This window comes from Pelobates fuscus, chromosome 8 (genome assembly GCF_036172605.1).
Source record: "Pelobates fuscus isolate aPelFus1 chromosome 8, aPelFus1.pri, whole genome shotgun sequence".
Lineage (NCBI taxonomy): Eukaryota > Metazoa > Chordata > Amphibia > Anura > Pelobatidae > Pelobates > Pelobates fuscus.
In genome coordinates, this window is record NC_086324.1 from 77,246,171 (window position 1) to 77,266,572 (window position 20,402).

At 43.7% G+C, this 20,402-nt stretch overlaps 1 protein-coding gene across 1 annotated transcript in view; it reads right to left on the reverse strand.

The window, feature by feature from the left end:
- LOC134571622 (carboxypeptidase O-like) overlaps positions 1–20,402 on the reverse strand; it is a 178,305-nt gene that overhangs the window by 70,887 nt on the left and 87,016 nt on the right. Inside the window, exons 3-4 of the mRNA XM_063430089.1 lie at positions 17,056–17,131; positions 12,590–12,714 (exon numbers count right to left, since the gene is read on the reverse strand). Coding sequence (XP_063286159.1) covers positions 12,590–12,714; positions 17,056–17,131 — 201 coding nt within the window. The remainder of the gene's footprint in view (positions 1–12,589; positions 12,715–17,055; positions 17,132–20,402) is intronic.

Sequence of the window (20,402 nt, forward strand, 5' to 3'; positions counted from 1 at the left end):
TGGGGGCCCTAAACAAAAATAAGCTGGGGGGACCTATTGTCCTCCCCCCTGGCCCCTACCCCTGAGCGGCGGGTGGGGGCCCTAAATACAAATGGGGGAGTGACCTAATGTCCTCCCCCCTGGCCCCCACCCCTGAGCGGCAGGTGGGGGCACTAAATACAAATGGGGGGGACCTATTGTCCTCCCCCCTGGCCCACACCCCTGAGCAGTGGGTGGGGGCCCTAAACAAGAATAAGGGGGGGGACCTAAGGTCCTTCCCCCTGGCCCCACCCCTGAGCGGTGGGTGGGGGCCCTAAATGAAAATTTAAACCCCCACCCCCCCAGGTGACTAGGGGTCCCCAAACCCCTAGTCACCCCCTTCCCCCCCCCAAAAAAAACCTCCTACCTACCCCCCTCACACTAAAAATAATGAGGGGGTACCATTTAACTAAGTACCTTTAAAAACAAAAATAAACTTACCATTCGATGTTTTCTTTCTTCTAAAATCTACTTTTTTCAGCCCCCAAAAAGGGCAAATAAATATCCATAATAACCGACGCAATTTAAAAAAAAAAAAAAAAAAGCGCAAAAAAAATTAATCCATCTTCACCCTTGCGAGGGCTCCGCGCAGACTGAGCTCTACAGGACGGGGGAAGGCTTATAAAGCCTTGCCCCACCCTGCAATTAGGCTCAGGGCACTCTGATTGGTGGGTTTAAGCCATCCAATCAGAGTGCTCTGACAGGTAAATTAAGAGACTGACAGGTAAGTCACAGCACTTTGAAATCCACCAATCAGAGTGCTCTGTGTCATTTTACACAGCGTGGGAAAGTTCTTTGGAATTTTCCCACGCTGTGTAATTTGACTCATAACCCTATGATTGGTTACTTAATCCACCAATCAGAGTGTTATGAGTCAAATTACACAGCGTGGGAAAATTCCACATTACTTTCCCACGCTGTGTAAAATGACACAGAGCACTCTGATTGGTGGATTTCAAATCAACCAATCAGAGTGCTGTGACAGGTAAATGTAGAGACTTACCTGTCAGTCTCTTCATTTACCTGTCAGAGCATTCTGATTGGATGGCTTAAACCCACCAATCAGAGTGCTCTGAGCCTAATTGCAGGGCGGGGCAAGGCTTTATAAGCCTTCCCCCGCCCTGCAGAGCTCAGTCTGCGCGGAGCCCTCGCCGGGTGAAGATGGATTGTTTTTTTTTGCGCTCGGTTTTTAATTTTTTTATTTTTTATTGCGTCGGTTATTATGGATTTTTATTTGGCCTTTTTTGGGGCTGAAAAAAGTAGATTTTAGAAGAAAGAAAACATCGAATGGTAAGTGTATTTTTATTTTTAAAGGTACTTAGTTAAATGGTCCCCCCTCATTATTTTTAGGGTGAGGACCGAAACGAATTGCACATGTCTATTATTTGTCAGGAAATTATGTTTAAGTCTCTTTCAAGTCTTTTGATGTGTTTGATTGGCCAATTCACCAGTGGTCCAGTTAAAGTATTGATAACAAATTTTGGAAGATTGTGGATGAGTGCTTAATGAAAAGTATCAACAATCCAATAATGGTAAAAGTGGTATTTAAAGTGTTGGAACATTGAGATTGTGACTGTATTGACTTTATGAACGGCTCATTAACAGCTAATAAATATGTAGTTATTTACCTTGCAGATAAGTTGCTTGGTAGAGTGCAATATGGTTTTGTTACAGCATGCTTCCAGCAAAAGGGAGATAGCTTACCTGATGTAATCTTGAAATTCTCCCATTGCTGTATTTTTCTGCAATGCTGGCACACAAATCAGAGGTGGAAATAGCAGGGTCCAACCTTGTTAGGCCATCCCCATTTGAAAAATATTGATTTAATATATTGCCACTGACTCACTGAATGAACGCCGACCAGATGGAGCATGTACTTTGGTCTACACCTGCCGAAGTGGAACTCCAAGGATCCTGCCAGCAGCATCCCCAAAAATCCTGGCAGCACCCACTGGAAAACCAGGGATTAAACTCACCCCTCCTGCGGGGAGTTGATAATAAAAACAGTCACATTCCACACACAATCTCACTCTGCCAACTCAACACACAGTCACACTTGACCAACCACCACGCAATAGAACCAGGCAACCCCACACACAAGGCAACCAGGGCCAAGCTGTTTCTAGTTTCGTCCCTGACACAAATCATTACTCAACAACCCTAAACAGCAAGAACAAGAACACATATGATTTAAGTGTCTCATGGTCTTGAGGGTTTACTTAAAGCTAGGATTTTTAGAGGCTGCAGACTTCTGTTGTCCAAAAGTTTGGTCAGAAACAACTTCTGCATGTATTCTAAGGAAATACAGTGGTTTAGGCCACACATTGCTTGAAGGCACTATAATGCACTACACAGTCATCCGAAAGAAGATCAGGATAAAAGTATATAAATAGTGATGTACCGAACGGTTCACTGGCAAATAGTTCCTGGTGAACATGGCTTGTTCGCGTTCGCCACGGACGGCGAACATACGCGATGTTCAGTCCGCCCCCTATTCGTCATCATTGAGTAAACTTTGACCCTGTACCTCACAGTCAGCAGACACATTCCAGCCAATCAGCAGCAGACCCTCCCTCCCAGACCATCCCACCTCCTAGACAGCAAACAATTTAGATTCATTCTGAAGCTGCATTTTTTTTTTGTATTATTATATATTTTTTTTGTGTTTATTATACATTATCCTCCATAGCCAGTAACCTGTGTTTATTATACATTATCCTCCCCATAGCCAGTAATCTGTGTTTATTATACATTATCCTCCCATAGCCAGTAACCTGTGTTTATTATACATTATCCCCCCTAGCCAGTAACCTGTGTTTATTATACATTATCCCCCATAGCCAGTAACCTGTGTTAATTATAAAATATCCCCCATAGCCAGTAATCTGTGTTTATTATACATTATCCTCCCATAGCCAGTAACCTGTGTTTATTATACATTATCCCCCCCATAGCCAGTAACCTGTGCTTATTATACATTATCCCCCATAGTCATTTATCGTTGGACCTAGGCAGCATGATGTCTTAGGCCGGCCCAGAGAGTGAGTGAGTGAGTTAGTGAATAATATAATATATATGTTCAGAAACATATTAGTAATATTTGTAAATCGGGTTCATGCAAAGAGGGTGAAAATGTATTAAAGAAAAACACACTTATTGCATCAAATTTACAAAGCCAAACTTTTAAAAGCTTTCCTCATTTCTTTCTCGGCATGAGGAATATATCCGTTGTAGACTGAGGATTTCCATCTGCCCAATCTTTTAATAATATGCACTGGAGTGTCAGTTTTGAAGGAGACCAAAGCTGCCCCTATTCTAAATGAAAGATCCGAGACATGGATGCAACCCAATCTTAGGAGTAGTGTTCTGATGTAGAAGATGAATTTAGCCGTAATCAGAGGGATTCAGTGAGAGTAGTGGTGAAATGTGTGTGGCATGACTGAGTGTGGGTAAGTAAGAGTCAAATATTTTAACTGGGCACTAGTTCTAGGTGGGATAAAGTGGTATAGCGGATTGATGAGTAGTTTGGTTCGTTTTAGAAGTTTGTAGAGAAAGTATATAGTGATCATGATTTTTAGCGATATCCAATATTTTTAAGGTGGTCTCAAACAAACATAAAATGCTATATAAAATTTGTGGGAATATCGAATAGTCGTGTACAGTAAATCAGAGAGGGCTCAGAATATCAAACCATCGATCGGTAACCTGGATGAAGTAGGGGGTCTGTTTTATTAAATACGCGGTAATATGCTTTTAATGGGATAGGACGTTAGCAAAGATGTGTGATTGGGATAAGTGGTTGTGGCTGTATTTACCTTATCCTGGGACCGACCTGGCTCCTAAGCTTGAGCCGCGCGTGGCTGGATCACTCCTGCCTCCACACGAGCCGCATGCGGCTTGATCTCCTCTTCTGACTTAGCCGCTTGCACTGACCGCAGTGATCGGTCACGTGGCCCGCCTGGCACTAGGAGCACGGCTCGAGTCACGAGCTCGCTCTTAAAGCGGCAGTGTGAGCCAAAAGTTGATTCAGGCTCCCATTGGCCCACGTCATTCCAGCACCCCCACACACGAACATTTTGGGGGCGTAGGCATGATGTGGGCCAATCAAATGTTAAAGGATATTTAAACTTCCCTAGCCCTATCCACTTTGTCCTATCAGGGTTTCTGCGTCAGTACCCTTTAGTGCGTTCCTTGATCTATTTTGTTTATTTTGGTATTGACCATGGCTTTGTTCTTGACTCTGAATTTATCTTTAACCCTTTCCTGTCTTGTTTGCCCGTGTGACTGATTACCATCTACCTGACTCTGGCTTGTTCTCGTTTTCGTAGTCTCTCTGTTACCATGACCTTGTCTCGTTACTGATTACGCTTTATCTCTGTCTGACGTTTAGTCTGGCCATTCTAAGTCCAGGTAATAAGTTATATCCTAGTCTTGTCCCTTGCTATCCTAAACTCTGCGTGTTGGGGTATTACATCCAGGGACGTTTTAGCCGCGAGGCAAACAAGACATTTTCCTTGGGCGGCATTTTCCAGGGGGCGGCAAAAAAAGCCGCCTCCAAATGCCCAAGGCAAATGTCTTGTTAGCTCAGGGCCGGCGCCACCTGTAAGGCGACCTAGGCAGCCGCCTAGGGCGCAACTTACCAGGGGGCGCCGGATCCCTGTCCCCGCTGCGCCTCCTCATGCTGTGCCGCCTGAGCGCTTTAGCAAGCCCCAGGCGGCGCAGCACTGCTGCATGGAGGGCGGCCGGGTTTATTACCGGCAGGAGGGAAGCGCAGAGCGCTCCCTCCTGCCGGTCTCTCCATGTAGAGTGGCCGGGCGGCGCGGAACGCGGGACAGGAACCTTTGTTTCCTGTACCCGCCGCCGGCGGAATGACAGGAAATGCTCACTCAGTGAGCATTTCCTGTCATTCTGCCGGCGGCCGGGTACAGGAAACAAAGGTTCCTGTCCCGCGTTCCGCGCCGCCCGGCCACGCTACATGGGCAGGAGGGGAGGGTAAGGACCACTAAGGGGGGGGGGTTTTAAGGACCACTAAGGGAGGGGGGGGGGTTAAGGACCACTGAGGGGGAGGGGGGGTTTAAGGACCACTAAGGGGGAGGGGGGGTTTAAGGACCACTAAGGGGGAGGGGGGGTTTAAGGACCACTAAGGGAGGGGGGGTTAAGGACCACTAAGGGAGGGGGGGGTTAAGGACCACTAAGGGAGGGGGGGGTTAAGGACCACTAAGGGAGGGGGGGTTTAAGGACCACTAAGGGGGAGGGGGGTTTAAGGACCACTAAGGGGGAGGGGGGTTTAAGGACCACTAAGGGAAGGGGGGGGTATAAGGACCACTAAGGGAAGGGGGGGGAATAAGGACCACTAAGGGAAGGGGGGGAATAAGGACCACTAAAGGGGGGGGGGGTATAAGGACCACTAAGGGGGGTATAAGGACCACTAAGGGAGGGGGGGTATAAGGACCACTAAGGGGGGGGGTATAAGGACCACTAAGGGAGGGGGGGTATAAGGACCACTAGGGGAGGGGGGGGTATAAGGACCACTAGGGGAGGGGGGGTATAAGGACCACTAGGGGAGGGGGGGGTATAAGGACCACTAAGGGGGGGGGTTAAGGACCACTAAGGGAGGGATGGGGGGGGGTATAAGGACCACTATGGGATGGGGGGGGTATAAGGACCACTATGGGATGGGGGGGGTATAAGGACCACTAGGGGAGGGGGGATAAGGACCACTAGGGGAGGGGGGGATAAGGACCACTAGGGGAGGGTGGATAAGGACCACTAGGGGAGGGGGGATAAGGACCACTATGGGAGGTTGGGGGGGATAAGGACCACTATGGGAGGTTGGGGGGGATAAGGACCACTATGGGAGGTTGGGGGGGATAAGGACCACTATGGGAGGTTGGGGGGGATAAGGACCACTAAGGGGGGTAAGGACCACCAAAGGGGGGTAAGGAGGGAGGACTACTAAGGAGAGGGGAGGAGGGTGATTACCACTAAGGGGGTGGGGGGAGTAGGGGAAGGTCTACTAAGGGGTTTGGGAGAGGGAGGACCACTAAGGGGTTTGGGAGAGGGAGGACCACTAAAGGGGGAGGGGGGAGTGAGAAGACCACCAAGGGGGACTGCAGAGGGACAGGGGGCCAAGGGAGAGCACTAAGTGACAGAAGGGGAGAACACGGAGGGACAGAAGGGAAGGGGAAATCAATAATTGAGGGGAGAGCACTATGATTTTTTTTTTTTTTTAAAGAAAGCTGTTCCCATCTCAGTCCCTATCCTACCCCACAAACCCTCTCTTTTACACTACACACATACACAATGCATCCCCCCCACACACACACAGAAAAATACAATGCATTCCTACTCACACACAGACACACCCGAAACACACAATTCATCCCTTACGTTCTCTTACATAATTAATGCACCCCTTACAGACACACACTGCATTCAATTACATACACAGAAACAAACCTTGCACCCCTTACATACACACACCCAGAAACATACAATGCATTCCTTACACGCAAACACACACTACATCCCCTATAAACACACTACATCCCTTACACAAATTGCACACATAAAACATCCCCAACTCATGGATGGGCCATGTAGGTGGATTTATGGGTGGGCATTGTAGGCGTATGCCCCCTGGGGGCCCAGACCTTGAGCTGTGTAAGGGGCCCTAAAAAAATGGAGCTGCTTCCTGTTCGTTAATTGTTGTGAGCAATGTTAAAAACAGTCTCCAGTGAGCCTCTTCTACACCAGACCTGTGGAGCCAGACTGAGCCCATCATCAGCCTCTTGTCCTCATCTGGTGGTAAGTAGGCAATCCAATATATTATTAGTGGCACTAATCTCTAATTTACCTCACATTAAATGGATACTACAGTCACCAGAAGCACTACAGCATAATGTAGTGGTTCTGGTGTCTATAGCCTGTGCCTGTAGGCTTTTTAATGTAAACACACTGTCTTTTCAGATAAAAGACACTTTTTGAAGACTGGCGTTGGCCCATATGGCAGAGCATATGGGCGGGGCATTGTGATGTCACATGGTGGGCTGGACATATGGGGGGCGGCAAAATTTTTTTTGCCTAGGGCGGCAAAAATCCTTGCACCGCCCCTGTGTTAGCTTTGCGGCTAACAGACATGCCGGCGGGCTGCTGGGCGGTCGGGGGGCGCTGGCGGGCGGCTGGCGAGGGAGCACTTCCTCTAAGCAATCTGCTCAGCTCCCTCGCGCGCCAAAGAGTGAAGCTGGGAGCCGGAATATGACGTCATATTCCGGCTCCTCCTCACAGCAGCGCGCAAGGGAGCTGAGCAGAGTGCTCAGAGGAAGTGCTCCCTCGCCAGCCGCCCGCCAGCACCCCCCGACCGCGCAGCAGCCACTGGACCACCAGGGAGAAAGATGACCCCCCCAGCATTACCAAAGGTAAGGAGGCTGGGGGGGTTAAAGTAAAAAAAAAGTGTTAATGTGAGTGTGTGTGTGTGTGTGTGTGTCTGTTAGTGTGTGTGTGTGTCTGTTAGTGTGTGTGTCTGTTAGTGTGTGTGTCTGTTAGTGTGTGTATGTGTGTGTCTGTTAGTGTGTGTGTTAGTGTGTGTGTTTGTGTGTGGGTGTGTGTCTGTTAGTGTGTGGGTGTGTGTCTGTTAGTGTGTGGGTGTGTGTCTGTTAGTGTGTGGGTGTGTGTCTGTTAGTGTGTGGGTGTGTGTCTGTTAGTGTGTGGGTGTGTGTCTGTTAGTGTATGCGTATCTGTCAGTGAATGTGTGTGTGTATATTTAGAAGGCGGGACGGGGGGGAAGGGGGTGCCTGAGTTTTGTTCTGCCTAGGGCAGCACAAAACCAGGATACACCACTGATTACATCATGACATTATGATAGGACCATGGGCCCTGCAGGTTTAGGACAGCAAATGGCCTCCTATGAGGCAGGATTTTAAGAACAGGATCACCGTATGGACCAGATTGCCCAGGCCCATCAGACACTTTTGTCCAGAAATGCTTATTTGGCCCCTGAGACACTGGTATGCGCACCATCTCAACCCGTACCTCCCATTCCAGAGGCATCTATCCTGACTAGAGATGTTCCGAATAGTTAGCTGGCGAATAGTTCCTGGCGAACATAGCTTGTTCGCGTTCGCCACGGATGGCGAATATATGTGATGTTCGGTCCGCCCCCTTTTCGTCATCATTGAGTAAACTTTGACCCTGTACCTCACAGTCAGCAGACACATTCCAGCCAATCAGCAGCAGACCCTCCCTCCCAGACCCTCCCACCTCCTGGACAGCATCCATTTTAGATTCATTCGGAAGCTGCATTGTTTTTTTTTTTTTTTAGACAGAAGTGTGTTATATTTGAGCATGCTAGGCTGAACATGCGTATATCACGGCTAGTTGCACTGAGGATATGAGTATATAGCAGTACATTGTTGTGAAAGATGGCTGTCATGTTTAGGGTGTAGCTTGCACGTTATCAACTGTGTATTTATATCAGCAGCTCCACCACTAGTTATAAATCAAGTGTGAGTCGCCCCATGAGATGAGACTAGTGAATAACATAATACATGAACGGTTAAGGTAAAGGCATGTAAGGAACTACGACTATAAACTCTTTAGGAGGTGAAATAATGACATGTTTAAACGCTTGCTACTTTACGATTAGTTAATGTGCAGAGAGCAGTTCATGTGATCAAAGGCATGGTGTGGAGGACCCGCTATAGTGGGACATGCTTGGCAGGCTGCTGTTTACTGCTTGTGCTCATCCGATCCCTTCTGGGCGCCAGGTGCAGACCCTGGGAGTCCCTGATACCTGGAACAACAAAAGTCTCTGGCTGAGTGCCGGGTTCGCAGCTTGAGGTGGTGGAAGCTTGTTTTGTCGGGTGGTCGGATCTGTCCCGGTGGTGCTTCAAGTCCGGTGCGGAATTGTGGTGGCTTAAGGTGGAGGCGAGTGCTTGACGTGGGGCAGGCTCTGCATTTCTGTTTGTGCCTCCGGTCCCGTCTTCGACGCCTTTTGCGTTGGTGGATTTTAATGGGGACTGCTTCGCTTAGCTGTGGTGGAGCTTGTTGGGGCTGTTGTGGAGCTTGTTGGGGCTTCCTGCTTGTTATTTGCTTCCAAAATTGATTAAAGAGTCTGTCTAGCTTAGACTCAATATCCTGCCATGCTTTGCTGGTACCAGGAGGACACGCGGCTGCCGCCATATTGGGAGAGTCGCAGATGAGTATGTCAGCCTGGGCAGCTGTGCTCTGTGCGTCCATTAGCTCCAGACAGCCTCTCAGGGGTGGACTGGGATAACCCCCACAGGTCCGAGGGGGGGTGGGGGTAACGGAGCTCCTGCCGGGAAGTAGCTGCTCCTGGGCATCCCAGGATCGGGTGATCGGCCGCCTCTCCCGCCCGGTGAGCACAAGGCCACACTTGCCACGCGGAGGTAAGTAAGACTCTGTCGAGTTGCTGACCGCTATTAAGCATGTTGGGTCGGTCAGGTAGGAGCAACATTGCTGGGTCATCCCCTTCTGGGGTGAAATTGATAGCTTAGATAGCATAGAAATTGATAGCTTGTTGATAGCTGCTTAAAGTGAGATATTGAGGGAGCTCACACGAAGTGCGTCTTTCCTCCATGACAGCTAGGGCCCACCCCCAGGAAACTGCATTCTTAGTGAGAGGAGGGACAGTGTAGCTGCTGCTGATTTAATAGGGAAATCGATAGCTAGGCTAGTGTATTCAGTGTCCACTACAGTCCTGAAGGACTCATCTGATATCTGCTGTAAGGACAGCACCCCAAAAAGTTCTTTTTAGGGCTAGAACATCAGTCTGCTTTTTTTTTTCTGTGTAATCTAATTGCAGTTGCCTGCCTGCCAGCGTGTGTGTCAGGCTCACAGCATATGCTGTGCCCACTTGCCCAGTGCCACCACTCATATCTGGTGTCACAATAGCTTGCATTTAAAAAAAAAAAAATTTTTTTACTGTAATATTATAGCAGTCAGTTTCCTTCACACGTGTGCGTTTCAGGGCCTGCCAATGTCACACCAGTGCAACTCAGATCTGGTGTAAAAGTAGTGTACATTTAAAAAAAAAAAAAAATACAGGGGGCTTGTTGTCACCTTTGGGGGACCCTTGGTGTTGTACGTGGCTGGGTGAAGTAAGAGACCTTCAATGACATCAGTGAGGACAAGGAACGGGACATGGCTAACAAAAAACATACAAAATATGGCGTATACTGCGCCCAAGGGTAATACGTACATACACCTCTGAGGGGAAGGTTGGTAAAATACCTCAAAATAAAAACAAAGGAAAATAATAGTGCAATACAGTTTGTAACAGTGCAAATATTGGTGCTGGGTAACTTTAGGAAAATCACTCACATAGGGTAGAGCTATAAAAGAGCTCTACTTTGTTCAGCGTGGACGGTATAATCCCCGTCTAAGGATACAAGCTGGTACAGATGATTTTGATCCTCCAGATGAGAATATATAAAAAACAAGAGGGAGAGACACTCTGATAGTGTAGTAAGTACTGTAAATCCGGGATAGTTGAATAAAGGTATTGTACTTACAATTTGTAGAGCAAGACCTGCTCTAGTGATTACAGCATGGGTGGTACTATCCCCACCTAAGGATATGATGGAACCAGGTAGTCAGCAGGATATTGAAATGCAGGTAAAATAATAAAGGATAAGTGGCTCAATGCAATATAAAATATACTATTTTATTGTTATAAAATATCAAGCATATAAAAGTATAAGTATAAGTCCAATAGTCCAAAAGGGAAAAAGGGGTCCCACTTGACGCGTTTCGCCTCTCCAGAGGCTTTATCAAAAGTGTGGGGTGATTCCTCAGTGTCCTGCATAAATAGGGGCGAGTTGATTGTAGAATGCTACCTGGTGAGTGTCTCTTCCGGTTCCGTAATGCATACCGGAAGTGATGTGGCAAGATAGGGGACAGTCGGCAAGTTCCGGCCGTCATGCGTGCCATCGTGGACCGCACGCGTCATATCCGGAAGTGACGTGACGCGACCTGTGGTTCAACGGTCACATGTCTTCTGCCTGGAACGCACGCATCATCAAAAATGGCGTGCGTTGCGTTCCAGGCATGGGTAACCTAAGCTTGGTATCCAACCTTGTGCAAATGGGGAGTTTGCGGTTGTTTGCGGTGCGTTAAACGGGGAGTTTGGTCTGTCACTGTGAAGCGGGCGTAACCCTTACACTACCTGATCGATACAACATCATACCTGATGTTTTAAAGCACGTTATTCCAAACAATTTAGGAATGTTAGGTGATTTATGCCCTTTATGGATTAAAACCAGACTCTGCATCAATTATGTAATTTTCCATGGGAGTTTTGCCATGGATCCCCCTCCGGCATGCCACAGTCCAGGTGTTAGTCCCCTTGAAACAACTTTTCCATCACTATTGTGGCCAGAAAGAGTCCCTGTGGGTTTTAAAATTCGCCTGCCTATTGAAGTCTATGGCGGTTCGCCCGGTTCGCCCGTTCGCGAACATTTGCGGAAGTTCGCGTTTGCCGTTCGTGAACAGAAAATTTTATGTTCGCGACATCACTATATATAAATTTCTTCAAAAGGTCAGGCTTAATGTGGTGGCAACAGAGAGACAAAATAGCACACCTGTGGAAACAGGTTAGCATAATCTGGAATTAGTAATTTTCAGAGATATAGAAAAAGAAGATGAAACAAGCCAGAGGTGAAAGAACAATACATGTTGAGAACTAAGCTGAGTCAATACCAAAAGATCATTAGGAAGAGAACATACTATATTTCAAGAAGGGTACATAACAGAGCACTGATCTGTTCATGCTGTGGATTTAAAAATGTATTGGCAAATTCTCCTTGGCTGGGATCATAATGGTTATGCACAGACTTCTGCTTGCGGAAGCAGAATAGAATGCAGAATAGATGCATTGGAAAATACATTTTAAACATTGAGAGAAGCATTATAGGACACAAGAGAGCAGTGTCCAGCATCTGACATAATGCAAGAATGACGTAAGGCATCATGCAATATGCTATACTGTAACGGAATGTTAGAAAAATATTATTCTACAGTAAAATGAGTATTACATCTTATATAAAGAACATTCTCCTTGTAGAGTTTGCACATGTGTTGCTAATTCGCATAAATGAATTAAAATCAATTAAAAGCTTACTTTATAACATTTCCATTGTTGTCTGCATGGTTGGATTTTGTCATTAAGAACATCCCACAGACAGGATTAAGATGATTCCTGGCTTTACAAAGCACTTTCTATTAAAACATTTTGTGATGGCGAAAAAAAAAACAAGTTGACATTTTCATGTCTTCTCTTCCACTGTAACCATTTCACCTCTGGAGGGCTATAAACACCTTTGCAATATCCATTCTATCCACCTATATAATTGGCCAGTAAGTGAACAGGCTGTTTCTGTAGATATTAAAAGTAAATCCTGCTTACAATGATGGAGTTACCGAACTAAACTTCTTCTGTAGTTGATATGCATTCCCACCACTTCGATGTGTCATTCTGCATGACTGATATTCAATTTAAACTAAGCCACAGTCTATAAGATTAAAACTGCTAAACACACATCAGTTCACTTACTTAAAAGATAGTGAACAGTGAAGCAGGTCCTCTTTCACGGACTGCAGAGCACTGGATGGGATCCTGACATGCACTATAGTTCTGACATTGATATCTTCTGGCTGTAGAGGCTTCCAAAGATCAAACTAGTAGAGAAAAATGATGAATTACACATAATATAAAGTAGCAATGCAATACAGTTTGCAGTGAGTGACTGCCTAGAAAGAAACTCTGATCAGAATTTAAAAGAGGATCTAAACACACATTGGAATTCTACATCCAAACTTCCTATCTAGATAGATTGCTGCAACATTAATTACAGTGTATCCGTGTGTAAATAGATAAATAAATCAAACTAGAGATACAAAACTTCAATGGATTTAACTATGCACATGAAGGAATGTTTTCTGCTGCAGAAAGAAAATGACTATCACATGCTCAGAAATCAGTCAATGGGCAGTTCAAGGTCAATATGATTATGGCATACATAAATAACAGCCTTTGGGAATGGGGTAGCGGTAAATCGAGATATCAGATATATAGTAGCATTCTGATATCCCCGCATTTGCATGGCATACCAAAGGCAAAAGGTTAGGAGTATTTAATGACCTATGTGGTCCGAGAGCGAAAGCAGGATTCCGACCTTATGGTGAAAACAAAATGTAATAAATGTTCCCTCATGAGTAGCTCCTCTACATTAGAGCCACAAGGATACAGGATAAAACATCATCCACCCCATATAATGGCCTTTGTCTGACAATAAGTGATAAATCCCTAAAACAATTTAGTACCTAATGCAGCTATGATTCCAAAAAGAATGTATAAAAAGGAAAGAAATTATGAAAAGTTAAATTATGAAAAATAAATAAAGAGGTGGTAACATAAAAGGAAGGAAGCAGGGGGATGGTTGTCAAGTAAAAGGACATAAGGAGGTAAAAGAAAGATGAAACAAAATAGGTGGGATTTATCAAAGTGTCTGGTCTAAAAAGTGATGCAAAAAGTAAAGTGAGAGGAGATGCCAATGGAGTGTGCATGCTGGTTCCACTGCTTCCCATGTTGATTGCCTCACACTGGGTACCACTTTAGTCCACTTTTTAGAACAGAACACTGATAAATCTCTCTCAATGACTTGTGAAGACATGAAAGTATTGGGGAAGTTTATAGTATTGTAAAGGAGAAGCAAACATAAACAACCACATGGAGAAGTTTAACAAACTGCAAGCAGGGTGCCAAACACCAGTCTTATGGTCCACAGAAAGAAGCATTCTTACAATGTGTGCGTGCTTACCTCTAACATTGGTTAAATGTCTTCACAGTGAAAAAGTAGTAACAGAGGAACACTCTAAACAAATGCATTGAAAGTTATTTTTTGGCTAAAAAAAGTGATACTTTTATTACATTTATACAGGGTCGGCTCCACCGTTAGGCAAACTAGGCATTCGCCTAGGGCGCCGGCCTGCTGGGGGCACCCACCCCGGATGTTTCCTGGTGGGCTCCCCCCTGTCTGGGGCCGCAGCGCTGGGAGAGCGGCAATTGAGCCAATTGAGCCAGGCCGCTCCTCAAGGCACCCTATCAGTGCGTGTGTGTCTCTGTCAGTGCGTGCGTGTGTCTCTGGCAGTGCGTGCGTGTGTCTCTGGCAGTGCGTGCGTGTGTCTCTGGCAGTGCGTGCGTGTGTCTCTGGCAGTGCGTGCGTGTGTCTCTGGCAGTGCGTGCGTGCGTCTCTGGCAGTGCGTGCGTGCGTCTCTGGCAGTGCGTGCGTGCGTCTCTGGCAGTGCGTGCGTGCGTCTCTGGCAGTGCGTGCGTGCGTCTCTGGCAGTGCGTGCGTGCGTCTCTGGCAGTGCGTGCGTGCGTCTCTGGCAGTGCGTGCGTGTGTCTCTGGCAGTGCGTGCGTGTGTCTCTGGCAGTGCGTGCGTGTGTCTCTGGCAGTGCGTGCGTGTGTCTCTGGCAGTGCGTGCGTGTGTCTCTGGCAGTGCGTGCGTGTGTCTCTGGCAGTGCGTGCGTGTGTCTCTGGCAGTGCGTGCGTGTGTCTCTGGCAGTGCGTGCGTGTGTCTCTGGCAGTGCGTGCGTGTGTCTCTGGCAGTGCGTGCATGTGTCTGGCAGTGCATGTGTGTCTGTCAGTGCGTGTGTGTCTGTCAGTGCGTGTGTGTCTGTCAGTGCGTGTGTGTCTGTCAGTGCGTGTGTGTGTCTGGCAGTGCGTGCGTGTGTCTGGCAGTGCGTGCGTGTGTCTGGCAGTGCGTGCGTGTGTCTGGCAGTGCGTGTGTGTGTCTGGCAGTGCATGTGTGTCTGTCAGTGCGTGTCTGTCAGTGAGTGAGTGACATGAAGAGGTGGCAAAATAGATCTTTGCCTAGGGTGGCAGAAATCCTTGCACCAGCCCTGCATTTATAACATTATATTGAGAAAAGTAAAGGGAGCATCCCAGTATAATGTACTTCATCACTATGGTACTTAATAATAGACCAAATTGCTATTAAGGGTGTTTTTATACTTAAGTGAACCATGAGAAGGAATAAGGGATTGCAAATAAAGGCGTAGAAAAAAAAGAATTTTTTATAAAATTAGAAAGCGAATCAACAGAAAATTGATGGCAGACTATTTTACGTACTTTTCAAATTTGCTACAAACTAAAATGGCACTGTCACCACCCCTTGTGACCACCTGAATTCCTGTTATGCAACGTCACAAAGGCTGCAATTAAGGCTGTAGTGTAGATTGATTCAAATTTGCAACCATATGATTTCTGCCAACTTATAAGAGGTAGTGAAGGTCCTGAGGTGTGCTCTGTCTTATGTTTGGTGCTAGATCTGGTTAACACCCGAGTACCTGGTATCACACATTGCAATTTTAGTGGCACACAAAATAGACCACTTGGATATGATACATTGGTCTACAATGATGTAAAGATTTTTAGAACAGTTTTTTCATAAAGCTTATTTATATATTAATGAATATTAATTATGTTGAGATAAAAAGAACCCCAATGCTGTGACAGACATAACAGTCATCAGTTTGCACACTCATATCATAATTGCAATGCTCTTCCATATGTAGTCATAATCTTCAATAGATTGTGATACAATCCAATTTTTCTTCTACCAATGCAAATTCCATCAAAGTACTTAGTACTTAGGAGGTATTGTCTAGGAAAGGAAATACATATATATTGTGGGATAAAACTACTTGCATAATGGCAAAACACAATTTAGATATGCTATGAGATGCCTAAAATGAAGAAAAACAAGATGGTTTTCTCAATGGTTTGCCTTGTCAGCTTAAAGATGCCAGACAATGCAAATACACCTCTGTAAACAAAAGATAAGAGCGAGGACAAGTATTTAATTTTAAAAAAAAAGTATTTATTAACTCAGCCCACACTCATACATATTGCTATAAGGTAAATAATTAAGTTTAGTTATATACAAAATAGTAATATAATGTCATAAATTCTTAGTTAGCAACATATACATATATAGAAAAAAAATAAAATAAATATATATATATATATATATACACACACACACACAACACACACACATTTACCTATATATAGAGTAAGTAAGACAATTTAATATATTGACATGCAATAATGCTTAAGTAAGCAAGGTCAAATTAGTTTGAGGAACCAAAGTCCCAATTGAGTAAAAACGCTGACTAAAGAATCTTGAAATACACATTACTATTTGTTAATCATGAACTAGAGTTAATCTTACATATGCTAATAGCTGGTAATATTCCTGATGTAAGCCAACAGATCAACCTGCTGTTTGAAACATATAGAAATATATGTCAATATGACATCAGACATTAACATAAGACTTGCCCGAAGATTTCTATTGGACTAGGTCAGAAGGTTAACAGATAAAGAATGACTTATCCAAATGACATAGGGAGAGATCCCTTGACATCTGACAATCTTGAAGAAATCTTTAAACATTCTTGGAAAAACTTCCAATACCAAACTTTTAACTATAATTCACTAACTCTGAATCAATCTTCTCCAGAGAAATCCAGAACATCTATCAGTAAATATAAGTCAATTATATTAATTATAAAATTATATAGTTAACAGTCAATATTTTTCTGGGTGAAAGCTGATCAGAATCCAGACTTGGTTTTGTGATAGCTCACGATCAAAATTTGCATCTCAAACTGCAGACTGGGAGACAAATTGATATAATAAAACAAAGATAGAATATCAAGAGTTACCCAGATTAATATTAATCAAGTGACTGTTCAGATAACAGACCTAGGAAATATTTATTAGATAAAGAATTGTTTTAACTAAACTTGCAAGATTTTAGTTACTGGATGGATTAATTAATCATAATTAATTATGTTAATGGCTGTTGATATTAATGGTATATAGTAAAACACTTAGGATATTGGCATTGATGGCTTCTAGATTATAGATATATATCTCATGATAAGGAAAAGCTAAAATGGTAACAAACTCGTGCTGATATTTGACCTTTTTATTTTGAATAACTTACCATTGATGATTGAAAGGTGTCCTTTAAACACTGGACCTGTGTCACGTTCTGCGGAATAATCTGTAGGACCTGGTCCCTAAAATTAAGAACATTTAAGTGTCAAGATACAATAGACTACATTTTAAGGAGGTTATGTGTTAATTAAATCTGCTTTTCATTATTGCAAGAGGGAAATAAATAATGGCTGGGGTGTGGAAAATGTACTTTGCAGTAAGAATTGTGTGGTTATATTTGAAGACTAAGTAGGACACCAGATGAGAGAACCATTTGATTGATAAGGACAAATAGAGAAGACTAAGCTCATGGATACTTGAGGCAGAGAATTATGGGAAAGATATAAGATTGACATTTACAGTTTCAACACTGAGGTGATCATTTGTTGGTGGCAAGGTGGTGGAAAGGAGGCAAATTATTAGCAGCAAAAAAGTGCTAGTTGTTACACTGTTACTATTTTACACTATTATTCTGCTATATTCTAGAGCAGTGGTTCAACAACTCCACTACTTCTGATGTAGAGCCAGAAGCTCTTAGGAGCTTGTCTCAGCTCTCCGGAGCTAAGCCCTGGTATTTTTTAAAATATATTGTACAAACATGTAAAACATACAGCAAAATGTATACATATACAATTGCAAAGAAGCATATATATTATATTGCACATCGTGTTTATCAACATCAATATTGAGCAATTTAACTGCTCTCCACAAAATATACTTCAAGCATACAATCTTCAATAGAGGAGAAAGTGCCGGAAACTAATGCCTCGTTTCCACTGAGCGGATCGGTTCGGTTCGGTTCGGTACGGTTCGCTATTTTGGGTGTTTCCATTATGAAAGTAGTCCATACAAGCGAACCGTACCGATCCATTCAGGGTCCTGCTTCAGATGTAGGGCCATAGGAAATGGAACGGTTCGGTTAGGGCGGACCTACTATACAATCCATTGATTGGTGGACAGGAAGAGCATTTTTTCTAAACCTCGCATGGCCCTGAAGGTCTGACTTGCAGTGGAAACACTCACCAGAATGGGCCGGTCCATTCTAAACCTTCCAAACTGTACCGACCCGAACCGATCCGCTCAGTGGAAACGAGGCATTAATGTCCTTCACTTCCAACTCTACTCTCATACAAATAATAAACAAATAAATAGACAAACAAACAAACAAACAAACAGTAAGGTTGACATTTCTTACTTTATCATTCATATTGTAAATTATACCGCTCCTAGTTCATATTAGATTCCCCCTTTTCTAAAAATTTCTATTTATTGTTAAGTAGTCTTTCCTCTGTTGGATTTTCGAGGACCTTTATCCATTTATCCCATATCTCATATTGACGAATATTAATACTTAAATTGGAGGCTATACCCCTTTCCATTTTACATTGGGTTATAATGATTGCCTTAATATGCGACCATGAAATCGATTGATGTCTTTTTCCAATTTTTTGCTATGGACATCTTAAAAGCCATCAGAGCGTGTATCAGCAAACATTTCTTATCTTTAGTTAAATGCGGGAGGTTTAAATGTAAGAGCAAAATATCTGGAGTCCAGATATGCGTGATATCCAAAAGGTTATTTATATGACCCAAAAATTGATCCCACGCTTCCCTAATTGGAGCACACTCCCACCATATGTGTAGTTCATTCGCCCCCTCATTACCACATCTCCAGCATCCAGAGATCTCTTCCTTTGAAAATTTCTGGATCTTATTTGGTGTCATATACCATCGATTTAGAAGCGTATAATGAGCTTCCCTGATATTTAAGCAGTGTACCGTAGAGTACACTGTTTGAAGAGCCCTATTCCATTCCTTTATATCGATTTCTATTGATAAATCTCTTTCCCATTTGATTTTAGCTAGGGGCTGAACAGGTCCTTTTATACTTTTCATAATCTGAACACATCTGGTTAATATTTTTGTGTCTTTCTAATCCTAGAATACACTTCCTGCTCTAAGAGATTGCTGTCCAGAGGGGAGGGGGGCTTTGACAGCAAGGGAGGACGCTCCGAATTTGAAATAATAGCATACATTTACTCTCCCTCCTCGAAAGACCGTACTTTGTTTTTATTAGGACAGCAATCTCTTAGAGCAGGAAGTGTATTCTAGGATTAGAATTTCTGCAGCATTTACAGTGACTAGTTTATTAGCTCGATACAGCAAAGACTCAGAACTTAGTAGAAAGTTAAGGGAACGTGTGGGGTTCATTTTGGAGTACAGATTTTCCTCTTTAACCCTTTCCCCTCTGTGCTCTACTAGTTTACCACTATTTTATGTGGTTATTGTCTCTAATCTATCCTAGTTTATCCATTTCCTGGCTAATTCTATATGGGATTTCTGTCCCTATTTAGTTCTATTTTTGATACATAATTTATTTCGATTTTAAATTGATTATTAAAAGTTAATTTTTACTATAAGGACTGCTATTTTTGGGGTACGAGCAGCCTGCAGGTGCACCATTACCACTGGGTGTGCACTCTCCAGGCATATTTGTACTCTTTCTTCCTTTTTGAAACTTTATTCAGCAGGGGTTACCCCCCACTTTATCTTGGCAGTCTGACACACTCTCTCTATTTTGTTTCTCCTCTATTAAAAATTTCATTTATTTTATTTTCTATAGTCCTGATTTGATTCGATATAGTTCTTACAGGTGCCGCAATGTTTTTTTTTATAACATTCGCTTAATTCAATATATAGACTTAACAGGGATTCCTGCCGATTTTTCTTAGCCTGGGCTTCTAAGCTTATAAAGTGTCCCCTTATAACACTTTTAAATGCGCACCATTTTGTAACAGAGGACACTTCATTATTATCATTGTCCAACCAATACATGTCTATCGCCTTTGCAATCTGTTCCCTATTAGTTTTAGAAATTAATAACTTATCATTTAATTTCCAATCTGATCTGTGCTTTATGAATTTATTCTTTAGTTGTATTTTCACCATATTATGATCAGACCATGTGACCGTAATTCTATTCGTAGATTTCACATTTTCTATCAAATTTCGGTCTCCAAATATAAAATCTATTCTTGAATATGAACAATGAGTCTTACTAAAAACATGTAAAATCTTTCTCTGTGGGGTGAAAAATCCTCCAGCAGTCAAGAAGGGCTTCATTTTGTATTATATTGCGAAATTTTTTAGCCTGATTAACAACGTTCCTCGAGGGAGTTTTGGACTTTTCGGACCTTCTATCTAAATTAGGGTCCGTTACCAAATTAAAATCGCCCATAACTATGGTGCGACCTTGTTTGATTGCATCTAATTGCGCAAAAAATTTATATAGAAACTGAATCTGAGAGGTATTCGGGGCGTAGATATTAGCAATTGTATAAAGTTGATCTTCTA